Genomic DNA, 22,725 nt, shown 5'->3' with positions numbered 1-22,725 from the left:
TGTGTTGAGTTCAGGTTGTGGCAGTAAGTTTTGGAGTGTGTTTTGTTGGCTAAATAATCACCAGCAACACAAACAAGAAAGTACCGTATATACTCAAATATAAACCGATATTTTGGGGCCAAAAAAATGGCCCAAAAATGGGGGTCTCAGTTTTTATTTATGTCAGTGCAGACCTGCCCTCCTTCTGAACCTGCCTGTCTGCCAGGTCTGCTGTGAGACCCGGTAATCCAGCAGTGGCCGGGACAAGAGGGATTCCTCCGGTCTCCTGTCCCAACCGATTCTAATTATTGTCATCTCCCTCCCACCTCCCCTGCGTACCTTTAGTTTCGCTAGTGTTCCAGCAGATGAATCGCTTCAAGAGCGATATTAATTCGCTCCTACCTGTGCAGAACCACTAGTGAGGGGGCTGGATGCAGAGCAGCGAAGGAGAGGGAACAGGATGCAAGGCACTGCACTTGAATATTAACCCCCCCACATACCAAATTTATATTAGAGTCAGCCTTCTTTTCTCTTTCTTTAGGGGAAAAAACTTACCTTGGTTTATATTCAGATCAGTTTATATTCGAGTATATATGGTAAGCTAAATACCTTCCAACATAATGTGACATTTTACTACCGTTGTCTTTTCTGGACATTCTTATTCCTACTAGCAAAGTATTGCGGTTCTAGTAGCCTTATTGGTCTTGGAGAAAGTGGAAATCTTTGTAGGTTTTTGTAGCTTTTAAAAGACATAACAACAAAGCTGTTGTACATAAAGTTTCAAAACCATAGAAGTCCCCATCTGAAGAGGAGACTTGTATGATGTTGAAAGCTTACATACTCCATTATCTTTATTGATGCTCCTTTTAAAAGTATCATACCCACTAAGAGGTCTGGATTGAAAACAGAAAGCATGGACAAAGAAACAACCTGATGCTGAACTCAGATTTTCTGGTGTATCTCTTTGTTCTTTCAGTGAAAAGTACCACAAATAATGTCACTGTGGAGTAAGCCAAAATTTGTTTCAAATACTTATAAAAGAGGAAAATAAGGTTTATTCATGGCAGTTTAGCCTACCATTATTCCTTATGATTCTATTTACAGGTGGTTTCGTGTTGAGACAAACTATGACCACTGGCAAACACCTCCTCCCTTTGATGATCGACGGTATGTTTAGATCTACTTCAATGCTAAAAAAAGACTAGAATTCCTTGAAACTCACATTCTGTGCTACACCTTGCCTTTAACTAAACGCTGTATTCTTTCATAGTTATCTTTTCTGTTGTTTTCTTTTCCCCTTCTTTTGTTCTTTGTTTTTCTTTCTCTGAAATGTTTTATGACATTTGTTAGAGAGATTGTACAGGATTCTTCAATACATTTCAGTGACAAGCAAACAGAGAAGTTACCTATAGCCCAAAATACTAAAGGGGGGTGGTGGTCTTTTATTTATTTATTTAACATTTATAACCTGTCTATTAACTAGGTGGGTAACAAAATAAGGTTACCATTACTGCACTTTACTTGCAGAGAATTCATGTGAGAGCATGTACTACTTCCTATGTAGCAGGCTCTCATTATTCCAACGTTAACTATGCATTAAACAGGTATAATACATTTTATAACTTCGCACTTCGTCCCTACTTCCAGGTCATTAATGAATATATTGGAAGTAGGGACGAAGTGCGAAGTTATAAAATTCGCGGACGACACAAAACTCTCCAGTAGGGTCAGATCTGTTGAGGAATGCAAAGAACTACAAAGGGCCCTGAACAAAATGAGCAAATGGGCAGAAATATGGCAGATGAGCTTCAATGTAGAGAAATGTAAAGTTTTGCACATAGGGAAAGGAAACCCGATGTATAACTACACGATGGGGGGGGGAAGGTACTGGGAGAAGACAACCTAGAAAAGGACTTGGGGGTTTTGGTGGATAAAACATTGAAGCCGGCGGCACAATGCGCAGCGGCCTCAAAGAAGGCGAACAGAATGCTGGGCATTATCAAAAAAGGCATCACGACCAGAACGAAGGAAGTTATCCTGCCACTATATCGGGCCCATGTTAATGGTTAGTGCAGTGGCCTGAGAACTGGTGCAACTGAATTTGATTCTTGCTGCAGCTCCTTGTGACTCTGGGCAAACTACTTAACACTCCAATGCCTGAGGTACACAATAAGTACCTATATATAACAGTTAAACCACTTTGATTGTAATCACGGAAAGGCAGTATATCAAATCCCATCCCCTTTTCCTATCCCTAGGGTTACCAGATTTTCTCTTAAAAAAAAAAAAAAAAAGAGGATACCTGGCCCTTCCCTGTTCTACTCCAGCCCCACCCTGCCCCCACACGGACCTTATATCTGTAGCCCCGAGTTCAGGGCCTTCCAAAATTCGGACAAACTGCTAGGTTTTGGAAATCCCTCCAGGTGCCTGGACAGTCCTCTAAAAAGAGTACGTGGCCGTGTTTTCCCAACATCTGGTAAACCTACCCTTTTCCCTTGCAGTTGTGCATTATAGCTCATAAGTGGGCACTTACAGAAGACTGCCTTTGTGTGCAAGTGCCATTTTTCTCAACACGTAGGGTGTGAATAATCCTAGGTACCCAGTTAAAAAATTGTGCTTCTTGCATTTTCCCCATAGGCACAAAATGGAAGAAATTCTTCGGTAAAGGCGGCCCTTATAATTATCATAGTAATCAAACAAATCATGAATTATTTCCCTTATAAGTGAACCTCAATAGGTCATGACTTTGGTAAAGGTGACATTTTGCTTTTTATGTTTACAGAACTCCAGCCATCAAGGCCCTGAATGCCACTGGACAAGAAAACATTAATAACGTTACCCTTTATAAGGTATATGTTAAAGAAAATAAAACTTGTCTCAGATAGAAACTGGCTCTCTGAAATTCAGCCGGCAGCATTCAACGATTTTTAAAGCTGCTGACTGCTATGGCTGAACCTAACCTGGAGATTTTATGTTGGGAGCCATGTCCAGGCACTGGCATTGATTATCTGGGTCAGCCACCAGCTTGGAAGTTATGCAGGTGCCAGCAGATATTGAGTGCAGGCAAAAATAGGACTGCGTTTTGTGTGGACCCATCTGCCCACTTAGCATTGTGTGCATCAGCACTAAATATGGCCAGTGCCTGCATTACTGCTGGCTCCTTTTTGACTCTGCCCATGGACTGCCCCAGCAACAATCATACAGTCCTGCAGTAGTCAGAAAGGATATTCAGCAGAGGATTTTCAGAGAGGATATTCAGTCAGAGAGCAGAGCCGCTGATCAGCTGAGCTGGCACCGACTGAGCTGATCACAGCTCTGCCGTCCCCATGCTGGCTCAGCTGATCAGCAGCTCTAGGGAGTCTTTTGTACTTCTCAAAAGCCTAAACAATCCATTCCGAATTTTATAGACCTCTATCATATCTCCTCTCAACTAGAGAGTTGTGTGGGGACAAAAATCTCCTCCTTCCATCTCTTCCATCCCTGCTTGTACCTGCCAGGATCTTCTCTGTCACCACCCTTCCCTGCAAATAATCTCCTCCATCCCCACCCATCCCCATAAAATGAAGTGGCCATGGCGGTATTTGAGAAGGTTAAGTTCATAAGTTTTTGTAGGCTGGCTCCAGCATTATCCCTGACCCTGATGAAGGATGCTATTAAAAGCTAAGTTAAAAGGCTATTAAGAAAATGACACAAAATAACAATCATATATAATAAAATGGTAAGCGCGCATGCGCAGTCTAAAGTCGTGTTCCCTGATCCGTCGCGATGACAAGAGTGCGCATGCGCGCTTACCATGCATCGGGCTTACCATCGCCCCAGCCAGCCGCCGATCGCCTCCTCGAGCGAAGAGAGGAGCTGGCCAGGGCGGCACAAGGTCCATGCCCGAACCCGGCAATGTCTTCTGCCGTTGCTGCTCTGCGCAACCCCGGCTTCCCCACCATCCCGCGAGCCCCGGCCTCGGCACTGAGTGCGCATGCACGCTAAGGCAAAGGCGGTGTGGAGCGGCGGCTGCCGGGAGGAGGCCGCGGTGGCTTGAGGCGCCTACAGGCCGCCGCGGCCCTTCCCGGTCAAGGCATAATCTATAAATAGATTTAAAGGTATTTACTTTTACGTGTCTATGGTTTGCTTGGTGGGAATTGGTAATCAAGGTATTACATAATGAATCACATTGCTCAACCGTGTGATGGTAAGACATGGATGATATTTCTAGCTACTTTCATTCTCACATTACATCAAATGGTGCACAACTGCAGACTCAGTGTGGGATGAGCTTGGGAGGCAGAATTCGTAGCACAGCCAATGTAGTGTGGTACTGAGCCACTCACCTACCTATGAAGAAACAGTTTTTGCGGGTTGCTTTGGTATTTTGGCTCATAGACCTTCTGATATTTTGATTTCCAAATGAGAGTGACTTGGTGATCAGGGCCATCTCCACCACCAGGCAAGGCAATAGAATGCGTGTGTGCTGCTGGATAAGGAGAGCAGAGAAGGGGTGGTGGAGGACACAGGGGAGGTAAAAGGAAGGGAGAATGGACAGGGGGAGCAGGCAAGGTGGTGGTGGACAGCCAAGGAAAAAAAAAGACAAAAATAAAGAAAGACAGAAATACAGAAAGCGGCTAAGGAGAGAGATAGAGAGAGAGAGAAAAAAAAAAATAAAGACAGACACACACACATATATTCTAGCACCCGTTAATGTAACGGGCTATAAGACTAGTATTATAATAATGTAGAGCATTTTGTGAGTTTACATGTTAGCTATAAGGATCAATGAGGAGTGCTGCCACACTGAGCTATACTGCGTGAGTGGCGTTCTGAGGATCCTTTTCAAGTGGAGCTACTAATAGTGTTATTTCAGCGCCGAGGTTTGGTATGTTATCCAGTGTGATACAGACTGAGTTTCTTTAGGTATTGCAAATTGAGTTAAAGCCGTATGTAATGCTGACACAGAGGTATTAAAGACTGCCATCCCTGCAAAGAATGTGTGAACCTTTCTACCCACTTGGTGACTTAATGGAGGTTTTGGGGAGGGATTCAAGGTAGTGCTTAACTTGGCAATATGCAACGTATCTCCCCACTGATTCCCCAACTGGGATGTGAGAGCATTGAGAGGTTGTAACTGACCCTCAGTGTCCAAAAGATGTTCTACCAGAGATAGGCCTCTCACTTCCCATCGCACAAAAGCAGGCTTGTCCATCCCAGGCTCAAAGGTGAGATTTCTTCTTGGAGGTAGCTGATTGGGAACCTGAGAATCCTCAAGACTCTGCACTAAAAGTCCCACCCAGCGCGCAAAGATTTCAATAAGATACTTCTGCGCAGGCTCAAATGCAAAGTGGGGGCACAATAAATGTAGAAGAGCAAAGAGAGCATGTGGGGCATAAAAGGAAGATTCAAAGGAAATCGAGGTATATTGATGCTCTCCAAAAAACAGCCATGTTATATAAGCCAAAATCAGGGAGACCAACACCTACCCCCCAGTCCAGTCCCCCACTAGGTAACTATACTGAAGTTTAGGTTTACGGTAGTTCCAACAAAACTGGGAAAGCAAAAGATCCAGCTCCCAGAGATCCTTCCTCAAGAGTCATTGAGGCTTTCAATCTGGGACATAACTGCTGGCGCCTATCCTCCGCTCAAGGGAACTCAGCGAAAGAAGATTTATGACGGCCTCCTAGCGACGCAGGCAGCAAAACTGGACCCCTTTATCTCCAACTTGTTATCAACTACAAGTGACTTTAAATCATTCTGAAAAGATATTAAAACCCTACTATTCAAAAAAACTATACAACCTCCCAACCGACCCTAACAAGTAACCAACCCTAAACTCTTTTTCCCTACTAGTATTCCTCAATTCTCCTCCCTTCCCCAACTTCTCCCCTCTGCCTCCTCTATTAAACCTTCCCTATACAGTTATCCCCCTGCATCTACTATGTAAACGTCCCCTAAATTGTAATTCCTTGCATCTATTATGTAAGCATCCCTCAATTGTAACTTCCTAGAAAATCCCAGCTATCTTATACTATATCCCGCTTAGAACTGTAAGCATCCCCTAAATTGTAACTTCCTGGAAATGTCCAGCTGTCTTATACTGTAATCCACTTAGAACTGCAAGGTAAAGGCGGAATATAAGTCACTAATGTAATGTAATGTAGCATATATCTCAGAGTTTCCAGGTCTCTGAGCATATTTTCAACACAATGATATATTTATTTATTGTTCTGAATTATCTGCAGTGATTGAAAAGTTTATACTTTTGAATGACAAGGTGTTAAATTGCATTTAACCTGTCCATACAAATCGGTATTTCCTTTCAGCCCTGTGATTTAATAAATACAATAGCAGGCTGACATTATTTTATTTTTGATTACATTCAGTATGTCAAATATTTGAGATTACATCTGAACCAGTTTCCAGCATATTTTTTGTTTTTAAATGCAGGTCTTGTCAGTGAAACCCATTTTAAATGAGTAAGTACCACTTTGTGTTGATAAACATGTATATGTGAACTGCATATGTAGCACCTCTTAGTTTCAGCGCAGCCCTGTCTTAACGCACAGAAATGGAAAATGTGTCACAGTGGTGTTAAAATCCCTAAGACAAGGCTCACTTCCACCTTATTGCTACAGAGGTTTTAGGAAACTTCAGGGTATGTGTAGTCTTCAGCAAAAATACCAGTAAGGAAAGAGATCAATACTTTTAATAACATATATAAACTAACAGTTTATTGTACAAAACAAAATTAAACATAAAAATTATTCAAGCAAATTATTCAAATAAACAATAACTGTCTTAAGTAAGGATTGGAAAAAAATTAACCCTCTGTGTGCGCACAATAAAAATAAAGTTAACCTCTCTTGCGTGGATAGCGCTGGAACAAAACCACTGGATGCCACACTGAATACAGCTCTCAACTGCTTCTGCTGTTCAAAGCAAAACTTAAGAATCCTCCCGTGCACATTAAATTACCGTGCACACTATCTCCCGGAATTCCCATAGGCACTCTCTTATTCAGAACGTCTACACTTTGTTACACATATATAATTTGCATATATTTGCTTGAGAAGACAGCTGTTGACTAAAAAGCTTCTTTGGATCTGTTTAGGACCTTTTGAGACTTTGGGGAATAGTAAGTGGGAGAGAGGCCTGGAAAACTGTTGAGTCAGGCCAAGCACATTATACTTTGGTGGGGGGGGGGGGGTGAATCCTCTCACTCTAACTGAAAAGTGCTCCTTGAGGAGAGACTTCTGACTGAACTCTGAGGACTTTCTTAGAGAACAGCCTCTTCCACAGGTGACCCTTGAGGTCAATTCCTTCCTGCTCACTCCAAGGGGGAGCATTTTATGGCTCTTTGAACAACCAGGAACAAGGCATGGCTTTGGTAGGATTTTTCTGCTCTTTCTTTTTTCTTCCTGGTGTAAGTACTTCTGCAACCACAGTATGGCTGGAAACATTGTATCACCAAAGCTGCTGCTCAGGTTATAACTTTTGTCTCTGTGCAGATAGAAAATGTTACCCAGTCAGAGGGACTGGTTCCATGTGCAAGCTGTCTTCAGCTTGAATCCCTCATGAAGGAAGTAAAAGAACTGAGAGAGGAGGTGGCAAGACTGAGAAGCATCCATGAGAATGAGAGGTACAACAATGAAATGGTTCATGAGGCATCAAAGATTTCCAGCAGTGGGGAAGAAGAGGCTGTGCTGAGGGAAGGCTGCTGGACTTAGAGATTATGAAACATTGCAGGATTGGTAGTTTGACTCCTACTGCCCTTGAACTGAAGAACTGGTATGCTGCCCTGGAAGTGGAGGAGATAAGAGCATCTCAGGGAGACAAAGGACCAAAGCTTGAAATCCCAATAATTGCTGGATCCATGACAAGGAGGCGTAAGGTAGTAGTGTTTGGCAATTCTCTTCTGAGGGGTACAGAAGCATCCATCTGCAAACCAGATATGATGTCCCAGAAGGTATACTGTCTGCCAAAATCCATGATGTTACAGAAAGATTGCCAGATTAATCAAGCCTGATGACTATTATTCGATGCTGCTCATCCACGTTGGCACTAATGATACTGCCAAGTACCCTTGCAAATATATCAAAAGTGACTTTGTGGCTCTGGGAGAGAAGGTGAAGCAGTCAGGTGCGCAGGTCGTATTCTCGTCCATCATCCCTGTCGAGGGTAAGGGCCAAGTCAGAAAAGCACGCATTCTAGAGATGAATGTAAGGCTACATGAATGGTGTCGTTGAGAGCATTTTGGCTTCCTGGATCATGGGATGATTTTCGAAGGGCTGCTGAGCAGGGTTGTATCCATCTATCAAAGAAGGGAAGAAATATCTTCGGCAGCAGGCTGGCTAATCTACTGAAGAGGGCTTTAAACTACAAGTGATGGAGCAGGGTGATCAAAGCCCCCGGGTGGGTATAAACCCTCAGGTAAGTAAATCACTGAATACCTCTACACGGATGGGAAAAGGGGGCAATATCTCTAAAGCTGTATATACTAATGCTCAAACTAAGGGAAACAGGATTCTGGATCTAAAAGATGTGATGGAAGAAGATGAATTAGATATAATAGCAATCACATGGTTCATGGAGAATCATAACTGGGATGTAGTTATAACCAGGCTCTAATCTGTTCAGGAAAGACATGGTAAGAAGAAAAGGAGGGGGAATAGCAGTATATGTTAAAGATCATATTAAAGCCACTCAATTGCAGGAAGATTTAATAGTAGACATAGAGAATATATCTAAAAAAGGGGAAATTTTACTAATAGGTGATTTTAACATGCCAGATGTTAATTGAGGTATCTGTATTGTGGGGTTTTCTAGAAGTAGGGAGATCCTGGATTCTTTACAAAGAGAACTGTTCCACTAGTTGGTAATGCAACCTACGTGAGATGGAGTCATACTGGACTTAGTGCTTACAAACAAAGAAATTGTTTCTAATGTTACTGGATGCCAGATGATCACCCACTGTGATCACTGCATGGTACAGTTTAATATTAAGACGGGTATAGAGAGGGCTCATTCAAAAGTAAAGGTTATAGACTTTTTAAAAAACTAAGTTTGTTCAGATGTGGGATTATATCAAGGCATTGTCTGGATGAGAATGTCTGGAAGGAATAGAAATGCAGAGGGTAATACTGCAAGGAGTTATTGTAAGGGCGACAAACCTTTTTTGTGAGGCAAGTAAGTAAAAGTAAGAGAAAAGAAGGCCGCTTTGGTTCTCAAAAGTAGTAGCTGAGAAGGTAAGGAATAAGAGGTTAGCTTTCATAAACTACAAAAGATCACAGAAAGAGGAAGGTGGGCAAAAATATCTGGAAAAGTTAAGAGAGGCTGATTGAGTAGTCAGGAAAGCAAAGATACAAATAGGAAGAAGTGCAAAAGAGGTACTGTGAGACTCAAAAGTGAAGGAGAAAGTGAAGGAGAGGAATATGTAAAAGCTGATAAAGAAAAGGCTGAATTGTTTAACATATATTTCTGTTTTATGTTCACGGCTGAAGCACCAGGAGTGGGGCTGCAGATGACAAATGCAAATAGGGATGGAGGAGTGGTCCCTGATCAATTTTCAGAGGGTTGTGTTTGTGAGGAGCTAGCTAAATTAAAGGTAGACAAAGCGATGGGTCTGGATGGTGTACATCCGAGGGTGCTGAACTTAGGAAAGTTCTAGAGTCAGGAGTGGTACCAGAGGACTGGAGAAGAGCAGATGTGGTCCCCTCTACACAAAAGTGGACACAAAACTGGAAGTAAGGAAGAAGTAGGGAATTATAGGCCAGTAAGCCTGACTTCTGTGGTAAACAATTTAATGGAAACACTTTTAAAACAGAGAATAGTGAAGTTTTTTGAATCCGGTGGATTACAGGACCAGAGGCAACATGGATTCACTAGAGGTAGGTCTTGTCAGATAAATCTGATCAATTTCTTTGACTGGGTGAACAGAGAATTGGGTAGAGGGAGTGTGCTAGATGTGGAGCATTTAGATTTTATCAAAGCCTTTGACAGTGTTCCACACATATGTCTAATAAATAAACTGAGTGCCTTTGGGATGGACCCTAAAGTGATGGGCTGGGTCAGGAACTGGGTTGAGTGGAAGATGACAAAGGGTAGTGGTTAATTAAGATTGCTGTGAGGAAAGGGATGTTACCAGTGGTGTGCCGCAAGGTTCTGTTCTTAACTTTTTTATAAGCGATATTGCTGAAGGGCTGTCAGGTAAGATTTGCCTCTTTGCAGATGATACCAAAATCTGCAATAGACACCCCGGATGGTGTGAATAACATGAAGAAAGACCTAGCGAAGTATGAAGAATGGTCTGAAATTGGGCAGCTAAAATTTAATACAAGGTCATGCATTTGGTCTGCAAAATCCAGAAGGAATGGTACAGTGTAGGAGGTGAAGAACTTATGTGCACAACAGACGAGCGGGACTTGTGTGATTGTATGTGATAATCTTAAAGTGGCCAAACAGGTTGAAAGAGTGACGGTGAAAGCTAGAAGGATGCTAGAGTGCATAGGAAGAGGTATGGCCAGTATGAAAAAGGAGGTATTGATGGCCCTGTGTAAGACTCTGGTGAGACCTCATTTAGAATATTGTGTACAATTCTGGAGACCATACCTTCACAAAGATGTAAAAAGGATGGAGTCGGTCCAGAGGAAGGCTACTAAAGTGGTGTGTGGTCTTTTTCTTAAGGCATATGGGGACAGACTTAAATCAGGCTCAAGGAATAGGCATCGACATGGTAGATGAGGTTCAATGAGGATAAGTGTAAAGTGATGCATGTCGGTAACAAAAATCTCCTGCATGAATACAGGATGTCCGGGGCGATACTTGGAGAGACCTCCCAGGAAAGGGATGTGGGAGTTCTGATCGACAAGTTGATGAAGCTGTCCACGCAATGTGCGGCGGCGAAAAGGGCACACAGAATGCTAGGAATGATAAAGAAGGGGATCACGAACAGATTGGAGAAGGTTTTCATGCTGCTGTACCGGGCCATGGTGCGCCCTCACCTGAAGTACTGCGTACAGCACTGGTACATGAAGAAGGACACAGTACTACTCGAAAGGGTCCAGAGAAGAGCAACTAAGATGGTTAAGGGGTTGGAGGAGCTGCCTTACAGCGAAAGATTAGAGAAACTGGGCCTCTTCTCCCTTGAACAGAGGAGATTGAGAGGGGACATGATCGAAACATTCAAGGTACTGAAGAGGATAGACTTAGATAAGGACAGGTTGTTCACCCTCTCTAAGGTAGGGAGAACGAGAGGGCACTCTCTAAAGTTGAAAGGGGATAGATTCCGTACAAATGTAAGGAAGTTCTTCTTCACCCAGAGAGTGGTAGAAAACTGGAACGCTCTTCCGGAATCTGTCATAGGGGAAAACACCCTCCAGGGATTCGTTCCTGCAGAACAAGAACGTGCGCAGGTAAGGCTAGTCTCAGTTAGGGCGCTGGTCTTTGACCAGAGGGCCGCCACGTGAGCAAACTGCTGGGCATGATGGACCACTGGTCTGATCCAGCAGCGGCAATTCTTCTGTTCTTATCTCAATATGTATACTTTAGAGGAAAGGCGGGAGAGGGGAGATATGATAGAGACATTTAAATACGTATGTGACATAAATGTGCATGAGCAGAGTCTCTTTCATTTGAAAAGAATCTCTGGAATCAGAAGGCAAAGGATGAAGTAAAGAGGTGATAGGCTCAGGAGTAATCTAAGGAAGTACTTTCTTACAGAAAGGGTGGTAGATGCTTGGCACAGTCTCCCAGAAGAAGTGGTGGAGGCAGAAATTGTGTGTGAATTCAAGAAGATGTGGGATCTCTTAGAGAAAGGAAGAGATAATGGTTACTGTGGATGGGCCATTTGGCCTTTATCTGCCATCATGTTGCTATGTTAATGACACCTAGATCCTTTTTCTGGGCATTGACTCGTAATATGGAACTCTGCAACACATAGCTATAGCTCGGGTTCCTCTTTTCCACATGCATCACTTTGCACCTATTTACATTAAATTTAGTGCATATGCCTCTCTATCTGCATAACTGAGTGAAATCAGGTTTGTATAATAGGTGTCTATAAATGAAAATTGTACCAAGAGTGAATGTTTTCATGTGTTGTAAATATTTCCACATTATCACTGTGTAATTTATCATTCTTCTAATGGAGTGTGATATTCTATTGAGATAGAATTATTATTAAAGATTTAGAGGGTAATTGTATATCTTAGTGCCTTATTTTAGGTGCCCCACTGCCACACAGTCGCCAATTCTATAATAGTACTTGGGTGCCAAGATTCCAGTATAGAATACTAGCCCAAACCAGCATTGGCTCATCAAATTTTAGGCACCATCACTTACGTCATGTCATTTGGTGTTTTAAGTTGGCATGCTTAAGTGCACCACGTGATGCACTTAACTGATAATATTCTATAAGTTACATGCATAACTCGGAGGCCTGCCTATGCTCCACCCACATATCCAGCAAGCCCAGCAAAATGCCCATGGTTGCCAGTGGTAGGGGCTACCTGAAATTGGAGCCCTCTTTGCTTCCCTCCACACCTGGGTTCAGCGTCTCTCCCACACCATGCATCCGCATGGGTCTGGCATTTGTCCCCTTCATCTGCTGGCAGAGGCACCACTGAAGTCTGCTGTCTGTGCAGCAGTGCCTTTCTTCTGCCGCATCCCGCCCACAGGAAACTGCATCAGAGAGGTGGGAAGCAGCAGAGGAAAGGCCCCTCTGGACAGAGAACAGACTTCAGTGCTGCCTTTGCCACAACCCACCAGCATATGGAGTACTGGGGGAGAATGAAGGAAGGCAGACTCTGGACCTATGCCAGGTGCATGGGGCAAGATCCCGGTCAGAGCACATGGGTGGGGTGGGAAAGAGAGACCTGACCTGGGGTGGTTTGGTGGCTGAGGGAAGAGAGAGAGTCCTGGACATAGGGGAGGTGGCATGGAGGGGAGAAAGAGAGAGGCAGAGACCGGACTTGAGGAGAGATGGTCAACCAGAGGTGGAAAGGGAGGGGGGGGGGGAAGAGAGAGAGAGAAATACCAGGCTACTGAAGGTGGGTGGTGGTGGGGTCAAGGGGGTGCAGGAGGAAGGGAAGAGAAAGGAGAGAAGCTAAGGGGAGTGACAGGACCACAAAAGAGATGCTGGATCTGTAGGGAGTTTAGGGACACAGATACAGAATGGAGATACTGGACAGGATAGATAGAGACACTAAAAAAGAAGGATGTGGACTTAAAAAAGAAATGTCAAAAGAACAGGAGACCCTGGAGAGAGTTTTTAAAAAGTAGAAGAGTCTTTGGGGCCAAAACAATGCTTAGACGATGTTAGGGGGAAAAAGTATTTTAAAAAATGTATTGTAATATGTCAGCTTTAGGAAATGTGCATCCCCTTACCCCCAGTACTTTGGGCCCATTCAATCCTAGCTATGCCACTGCACATTTTTTTCCTTGCAGTTATGTAATATATCACTTACGTGCTACCTTAAAGAATAGCACCTAGTGCACATACATATATATTTGTCAATTATTGGCCCCCGAGATGTGTACAAGTGATGCATAAGTCTAGAAACTAATTTATAGCATTGCCCTTTTAACTGCAGACATTATTGTTCCATTTTCTCTAGATGAGAACTGAAAATGTTAGTTATTTTATTAAAAGAAACACCCAACTTGATATAATTCTTCAGATAAATGCACCAACTTGATAGCTCAAATTTAAAAGAATGTTCATATCATGACACTCTTAATGTAACTTTAGTAATTTTGGACCATTGGAGGTATACAGCATATATTGCTCAGCATAACTTAATGCACGAATATCACTTCTTCATCAATCCATACTCTGAATATAAATCTTGTTTGAAAATTTTTTAACAGCAATTGAAGTTCTCAAGCACTTATTCTTTTAATCTACTAAGTTGGCAGAGAATCTATGTTTGGCTTGTAAATAAACTAAATCATGTTGTGATATTTTATTTCCACTGTGTCCTCATCCATTTTGTATCCATTTTTCAGACTTACAATATACACAACAATAATGTGTGCTACCCAACCAGACCTGTATTCAACAAGGATTAGAAAGAATACCGTGTAAGAAAAATGTAAGAGATCAAAGGGGAAATGAAGAATTTCTCTGATCACAGCAGTTGGTTTTTCCTGTGATGTTGCTGTAAAAAGATTTGTTACTTTAGTTGGTGGATTAGAAAAGACAGATCACGCAGCTGGTTTCCAGCTTGTTCCTGAAAACATCAGATTAGAATGTGATCTGTGCAGGGTCACTTGGAATGGTAGAGAAGATTCAAATTCCTGTCTCAGAAAATCTGAATGGAGATCCTGTCACATTATTGCCTGTTCTGCTAGTAAGAAAACAAAAGGAGAAAACCCCCTATGTGTAGTACAACAAAAAAATAAAAAAGCAGAAAATAGGGATGGTACATGGGCTTCCAACCAGAAAGAGATAAATACCAGAAGGTCCCCCCCAAAAATGTATTGACAGATGTTGAGCCCAAAAGGGCGCTATAAAAACAGTTTATCAGCATAGTCTATAATATAATGCTATAAAAAACAGTGAACTAAAGCTCAAAGAGGGTATTATAAAACAATAGTTACCAGGAGGTCTATTGTGTAGCACTGTATCATAAGCAGTGAACTATGCATAGAACTATGTTTCAGCAAACAATACTTACTTCAGGAGTTACAAAAGCTAAATGCTGTAGTGTCTGGCTGGTATTTGTAAAATGGCCTCCAAGGAGAAAATCTGTAAACACCAAAAGCAAAGACTGGGATACTACCAGATCATCAGAAAAATAAGTCGGGCAGTATTTCAGTCTTTTGTTACTTTTGTGACAGTCTGTCAGGTATTCCAGTCTTTGCTTCTAGAGTATATAGTTTCTCCATGGAGGCCATTTTACAAATACTAGCTAGGAACTATAGCATTTAGCTTTTGTGACTCTGGAGGCAGGCATTGTTTGCCAAAACACAGTTCTTTGTCGAGTCCACTGCTTATGATGCAGTGCTATTTATATATTGGGAACGTACTATACCACTTCAACTACCACTACAGGATAAGGCAGTTTACAGCCTAAAATAGACAGGAACAAGACAGTATCAGATAGTAAAAGCCAGTATTCAACCAACATAAAGAAAGACAAATACTTTTATGGAGCTGTCACTCAACTCCACTTCATTCCAGTCTGATCAAGTACCATAAGCATCCTGAAAGAGCCACATTTTAATGGCTTAAACATTTTTTTTTTATAGTTCACTATGAATTGCAAGTGGTAATGGTGTCTAGTGGTTTCCTGTTGAGTCTGTTGGTCATTCAAGGATTGAAAAAGTTGGGATGGTAAGAAAGGCTAGATCGATTAGAAACCCTGATCTAAATGCTTTAAAGGCTAATAATAATTATTACTTTGAATCGAATATGGAAGCCAATGATGGTGTTTTAATGCTGGGGTAACAAGGTCAGAATTATATAGCTTACATAAGAGATGAGCTGAAGATTTAGCTACTCCTAGATAGATAATATTACAGTAGTCAATCTTAGTCATGAAAAATGACAAAATGAATGAATGCACAGTATCATGATAAAAAAAAAAGCAAAGAATGGCGTGCAGTTGTCATAAGACAAAGAAACCAGATCTACAAATTATAGATACCTGAGGGGCAAATGAAAGTTGAGAATCCAAGATGACACCAAGATAACGGAAGCTTTTAACAGGAGTAGTAGTAGTAGTACCTAACTGTAGTAGATCAAACTCTGGACTATAGAAGCCAGATATCCAGCATGCAATTATGCTGTCACTATTTAAGATGGGTCAATGTTACTAGCCATCATGCAGTAGAATCTAGACAGTGTTATAAAGGCCTAATGTTGAAGTTATCAAAATCAGTATGGTAGAGGAGTAAAATATCTGTATAGAAATGAAAGGAAATCTCGAGGTCCAGAATGAGTACTGCTAATGGGCTCAGGAACAAATTAAATAGAGGAAGATAAAATGGAACCTTGGGGGAACACCACAAATGAATGACTTAGTTTTGAATTCTCCAGAGATGGTAGTGGTCTGAAAAGCACAATCCAATCCAATCTTTTAGTTTTATATACTGATTCATCCCTACAAGAGGGCTCGACTAAGTTAACAAAATATTAGCAAAATATACAAGGAATTGGGGCAGAACCTTAACTTCTATAGTCGTTAGTTTGAAGCAGGGGAGTCAGTCAGAAATTTCTGAAATAAGTAAGTTTTCAGCACTTTCCAGAAAATTGTTAAATGAGAGAGAAGTCTAACTAGAAGGAAGCTCATTCCAAATTTTTATGAATAAGAAAAAAGATCGATAGAAATTAGCCATAGTTTTAATTCTTTTAACAGTGGGAGGAAATCATGCTAAAACATAGCTTGATAATCCCAGAGTATGAAGATGAAGCAAGAGAAGTGAATGGTCAATAAGGTCAAACAATGCTGAGAGATCTTTTTTTTTTTTTTTTATAATTCTTTATTCATTTTTGCATCTTACAACAAGTGAATTAAACATAATATAAACAATTTCCACATATCACTTGTATTTACAATCAAATATTCTTATATGAAAAATTAAATACCCCCCTTTTTATTATCAATCCTATTTCAAATGATATACATTCCCCAACCCACCCCCACATATATACTACCCATGTGCTGTGATATCTGATCATTAGAATAAATAGTCAATGGTCCCCATATTTTTTTAAAATTATGAATATTTCCTTGTTGTAACGCTATCATCTTTTCCATCTTATATATGTGACAAACTGAATTCCACTAAAATGTATAGTTTAATTTAGTATAATCTTTCCAATTTTGAGTAATTTGTTGCATGGCGACCCCTGTCAATATTAATAATAACTTGTTGTTATTTGCAGAAATCGGGCTCTGAGTTCTTATTGCTGTACCAAATAATATAGTGTCATACGAAAGTCCTACATGGTTCTCTAATAATTTATTAATTTGGGGCCAAATTAGTTTCCAAAAAGCATTTACACAGGGATAAAAATAAATTAAATGATCTAACGTCCCAACTTCTAATCTACAATGCCAGCATCTATTGGATCTAGTACTATCTAACTTCTGTAAACGTGTAGGGGTCCAAAAAATTCTATGTAACAAAAACATCCACGTTTGACTCATAGATGCTGACCTTGTAGACCTTAATCTCCAGGACCAAAATCGTGGCCATTGAGATGCAGAAATTGTCTGTCCAATCTCAATACTCCAAATATCCCTAAGTCCATTTTCCTTTTTTTTATTTAAAAATCCATATAATAATTTATACCATTTTGCGGCTTGGTGTCCCAAAAAATCCGCCTGAAAGCAGAGGACCTGCAAGCTATATTGAGTGTTAAGACCCTTCCATTCAGGGAACCCTACCTGAATAGCCTGCTTCAATTGCAACCATTTAAAATATTGTGTTTTATTTAAGTCAAATTTATGTTGCAATTGTGAAAAACTAAGCAGTGATCCATCTGAAATAACATCATTCAATGTCCGTATACCTGCAATTATCCACTGCTTCCAGACGATCTTAAATCCGCCAATCCTGATCCTGGAGTTAACCCAAATGGATTGATTTAATGATTTTGCAATTGGATCTGGTGACAAATTAGTAATATACCTTAAGGTCTTCCAAGTATCAAGTAAAATTCTATTATCTTTGTATTTCCTAGGCAATTTTATACTAATTACATGCTCTAAATGTAATGGGAACAGGAGCTGCCATTCTAAATATAACCAATCAGGTATATTCTCCATGAGATCTGGGAGGATCCAATACATACCCTGTCTTAGAATATAGGCTTGATGGACCTATAAAAATTTGGAAAATTTACCCCTCCCTCCACAATTGGTCTTTTAATGATGCTAAAGCAATTCTGGGTCTTTTCCCAAACCAAACAAATTTTGTAAGAACATTGTTTAACTTTTTATAAAATGACCCCTGAAAAAATATTGGTATCATACTCGTTTGATAACAAACCACAGGCAATATCATCATTTTAATTGTTTGAACTCTTCCCCACCAAGAGAGATGTAAAGGATTCCATTGCTCACACATTTCTGTTATCTTTCTTAATAAAAGTTTTTCATTTTCTTTCACTGTGTCCTCAATTGTATTTTTGATAATAATACCTAAGTATTTTAAACCTTCATCTTTCCATATAAATGAATATGAATCGAATAATCCTTTGGTACAATGAACATTAATTGGAAGAACTTCAGATTTACTCCAATTAATTTTATATCCAGAAAATTTTCCAAACTTCTCTAGAAGATTAAGTAAACATGGAACAGTATTCCCCGGTTCTCTTAAATATAGTAAAATATCATCTGCATATGCAGAAAGTTTAAATTCCCAGTTAGAAAATGGGATTCCCTTTATCCCCTTAGTTTGATTAATTGCAATTAAGGGTTCAAGAACAACATCAAAAAGTAAGGGGGACAAAGGACATCCTTGTCTAACCCCCCTTCGCAAGTTAAATCTATCTGATAAATTATTATTAATATAAAATCTTGCACCAGGAGAGCTATACAATGTCTGAATCATTTTAATAAAACTGGGGTCTATACCAAACCATTCTAAAGCTTGATACATAAAACTCCATTCCACTCTATCAAATGCTTTTTCTGCATCTAAAGACACTATAAAAGCTGGATCATTAATATTTTTTGCTAAATTTAAAGAGTGAAATGCTAATCTAGTATTATTTGAAGAATGCCTTTTAGCAATAAATCCTGTTTGGTGGACATCAATAATAAAAGGAAGAGCTTTTGCCAATCTTGATGCTAATACTTTAGCAACCAATTTACCATCTACATTTAATAAAGAGATAGGCCTGTAATTTGAAACCAAAGTAGGATCCCTGTTTGGTTTTGGCAAGACAATAATTACAGAATCAGCCATAGTACCTGATATATTCCCATTATTCATTTGGTACTGATATAAATTTAATAGACATGGTAAAATAATATTTTGAAATGATTTATAAAATTCAACAGTATATCCATCGCCACCTGGAGCGGATCCAACTCTAAGAGACTTCAATGCTGATTCTACTTCTTTTAAAGATATAGGATCTTCTAAACTTCTTTTTATATGTTCCGGAACATTTGGTCCAATAAATGAATTTAAAAAATCTAACCCATCTTGTTCTTTATTTTCATAAGATTCAGAAGAATATAAATCTTTATAAAAATCAAGAAACTGTATTAAAATATCCTTAGTGTTAGTGTGTGTATTGCCTTGTATGTCTTTAATTGCAATAATCTTAGATTTCCTTTTTTTTGCTTTAAGAAAATTTGCTAATAATCTTCCAGCCTTGTTTGAATTACCATAATACTGAACTTGCCGAGAGAACATATCTTTCCTCACAAATTGAGAAGAAATCTCATTATACTTAGCTTTTGCTTTTAATAATTTTTGTAATATATTATGTTCCCATTTCTCAATTAATATATTTTCTAATACTTTAATTTCTTTTTCCAAATCAACAAATTGTTTTTTAAGTTGTTTTTTAATAAATGCTGAATATGAAATAATATTTCCTCTCATTGTTGCTTTAAAAGCATCCCATAAAATCTCAACATTTATATTATCCGAATTATTAATTTGAAAAAATTCATTCATCTTTAATTTAAGATCTTTTAGAAAGTTCGAATCCGCAAGTAAAGCATTATCAAATCTCCTAATTGATTTAGAATATACCAAATCATCATTCTGAAAGTCAATCCACACACCAGCATGGTCCGATATTACAATAGGATCAATAACTGCATTTATTATACGCTGTGCTATATTATTAGACACAAATATATAATCAATTTGTGAAAAAGATTTGTGTACCTGAGAACAAAATGAAAATTCCTGATCATTAAAATGAAGAATATGCCATATATCAACTAAATCACAAGATTGTACCAAATTATCTAATCCTAGCGATTTCATAACTCTGCTTGGTCTCTTATCCAAAATCGGATTCATTACAGCATTGAAATCTCCAGCTACCACTAAATTAGAAGCAGCCAGTGGTAATAATATTTGTTGAATTTGTTTGAAAAACTCCATTTGATTTGAATTAGGAGCATACAAATTAAATAAATCCAGGGTTGTGTTTCCCAGAACCATTTTGATATGCACCCATCTTCCTAAAGCACAGGTGTCGAAGTCGGTCCTCGAGGGCCGCAATCCAGTCGGGTTTTCAAAATTTCCCCAATGAATATGCATTGAAAGCAGTGCATGCACATAGATCTCATGCATATTCATTGGGGAAATCTTGAAAACCTGACTGGATTGCGGCCCTCGAGGACCGACTTCGACACCCCTGTCCTAAAGGATCAGAATTTATTAATTGAAAATCAGCACTGCATTTCCTATTTACAAGAACAGCTACCCCAGCTTTTTTCCCTACAGCAGGTGCAAACAAACATTTGGATATCCAACCCCGACAGCTTCTTAGATTCAATCCCAGAAAGGTGCGTCTCTTGAATGAAATATACATCCGTATCCTGTTTATGTAGAAAAGCTAACATTTTCTTCCTCTTAATTGGGTGATTTAGACCATTGACATTTATAGAGAAAATTTTAATATCCTTCTATTATTATGATTAAAATTTGACACATAACTCTATAATAAATATTATGATCAGACATCCGCACATATTTAAGATATAACCCCTTTCCCCTAATCCCCCATCCCTTTTTTTCCCAAAAAATAAAATTATATTGAAACAATTCAATTTTTACATTCCTCCTAATTTCATGTCTTAAAGAAACATTAATCATCCCTCCCCCCCTCCCTCCTCCCTATCCCCCCCCCACCCTTTAATAAAAGTGAAAGCCTGGAAAACCACATATGGCAACAAGTGACAAGAATCTCCCCCAGGTCAATTATACATATATCACATTCTTACAAATCAATAAGCTATCTTCATTTATTTCCTCCCATGAATTCCTAACTAAATTAATCCTTTTAATAATTAATTTATAAGAAACTTTTATCCATTTTCCCCTCAAACTCTCAAAAAATCCCCAAATAAATATTACCATCCTTATAAGTCAATCCCTAAAACATTAATAAAAGTTTATAAGGAATCCCCAATTAGTGTATAACAATTATATATAAAATACTCTATTCTTATTACCTTCCTTTAACATAATACATTTTAGTTAACCTTATAACTAAACATCAGTATATTCTATCATATAAATTCTCATATAAAGTTTCTCATATTATAATATTTGCAGTACATCATTATGAATATAATTCATAAATTACATTTAATTTCTTTACTCTTTTACTAATTTTTTTTCCCCTTCCCCTCAAATTATACTAAATTCATAAATATCTTTGAAAACCTCTAGTCTTCATACCAATTTGTTAAAACAAGATCCAAATAATTTTAAATACTTTACAATGCATCATCTTTTCATACATCTTCCAAAAAAAATTTTTTTTAAAAAAATATATCTATTAGATATTAAAATAGTTACTATCTTCACTCATTTTTTAACTCCTCCAAAAATCCTATAACCAGCTTCTATAGCTATATTCACTTTTCCCTTTTAACAATAAAAGAAACCCCATAAAACAATATTTAAATTTGTTTTCATTCCTATAAATCAGGGGTGCCCAACGCGTCGATCGCGATCGACCAGTAGCTCAGGAAGGCAACTCGAGTTGATCGCGGAGCCCATCCCGGGCTCCGTGATGGACTCGTGTTGCCGTCCTGATCTACGGGCCGATCAGCCTTCCTCTCCAGTGTTCTCCCTAGGGCCTTTTAGCTGGGCGGTCCGCCCAGCTGTCATCTGCCGCTGCTGAACATTAAAAAAAAAACCCCAAAAAACCGGCTTGGAGATTTCAGCCCGTAGCGAACTTATGCTCCAGGCTCTAACGTGTGCGTGCCGGCTTCTCTTCTCTTCCCTCCGAAACCGAAAGTTATGTCCGGGGGGGGGGGGGGGAGAGAAGGGAAGCCGGCACGCACATGTTGAGAGCCCTGAAGCAAGCGTTCGCTACGGGCTAATGCGGGAGACAGGTTAGTGAAGCATTTGTTCTTCTTCCTGCCGGGTCCTGCCAACTTTCTGTTTCCGCGAAGGCAGGACCCGGCAGCATTTCCCCCAATAGGTTGATCACGATCTTGGCCTGATCAGCCTTCCTCTTCCCGACGGCAGAATTGACGTCGGGGAGAGGAATGCTGGTTGGCCGAAGCAGGGAGAGCTTGGGGCCTGTTATTGGTGGTGTTTGGGTCCTGGTCCCCGATGGTAATGGCAGTGGCAGTGGCTTGGGGGAGGGCAGGGAGAAAGAAAGAAAAAGGGCAGGCAGGGAGACAGAAGGAAAGAAGAGAAACAGAAAAAAAAGAAAGGGAGGCAGAGAGAAAGAAAGGGCAGGGAAGAGGAAGGAAAAGTTGGGGGAAGGAATGAGGTCTGGAGGAGAGGAAGCATACAGGCTAAAAGAAGGGAAGAAAGATTGGATGCACAGTCAGAAGAAGAAAGTGCAACCAGAGACTCATGAAATCACCAGACAAGGTAGGGAAAATGATTTTATTTTAAATTTAGTGATAAAAATGTGTCTGAATTTATATCTGCTGTCTATATTTTACACTAAGATCCCCTTTTACTAAACCGCAATAGAGGTTTTTAGCGCAGGGAGCCTATGAGTGTCGAGAGCAGCGCTGGGCATTCAGCGCAGCTCCCTGCGCTAAAAACTGCTATCGTGGTTTAGTAAAAAGGGAGGGGGTATATTTGTCT

At 39.9% G+C, this 22,725-nt stretch overlaps 1 protein-coding gene across 3 annotated transcripts in view; it reads left to right on the top strand.

The window, feature by feature from the left end:
* Positions 1-22,725, top strand: part of NAAA (N-acylethanolamine acid amidase) — a 101,957-nt gene that overhangs the window by 74,660 nt on the left and 4,572 nt on the right. The window contains exons 7-10 of one of the 3 annotated variants that reach the window (XM_033939419.1): positions 1,084-1,146; positions 2,762-2,828; positions 6,412-6,440; positions 13,969-14,043. In XM_033939419.1, the coding sequence (XP_033795310.1) occupies positions 1,084-1,146; positions 2,762-2,828; positions 6,412-6,440; positions 13,969-14,043 (234 nt within the window). Of the gene's footprint in view, positions 1-1,083; positions 1,147-2,761; positions 2,829-6,411; positions 6,441-13,968; positions 14,055-22,725 lie in introns of all 3 variants that reach the window. The other 2 variants (XM_033939504.1, XM_033939596.1) reach the window with 2 other exon arrangements.

The sequence above is a fragment of the Geotrypetes seraphini genome, chromosome 1 (assembly GCF_902459505.1).
Source record: "Geotrypetes seraphini chromosome 1, aGeoSer1.1, whole genome shotgun sequence".
Lineage (NCBI taxonomy): Eukaryota > Metazoa > Chordata > Amphibia > Gymnophiona > Dermophiidae > Geotrypetes > Geotrypetes seraphini.
The sequence above is the reverse complement of the archived record's forward strand: the minus strand, read 5'-3'. Positions and strand labels throughout refer to the sequence as shown.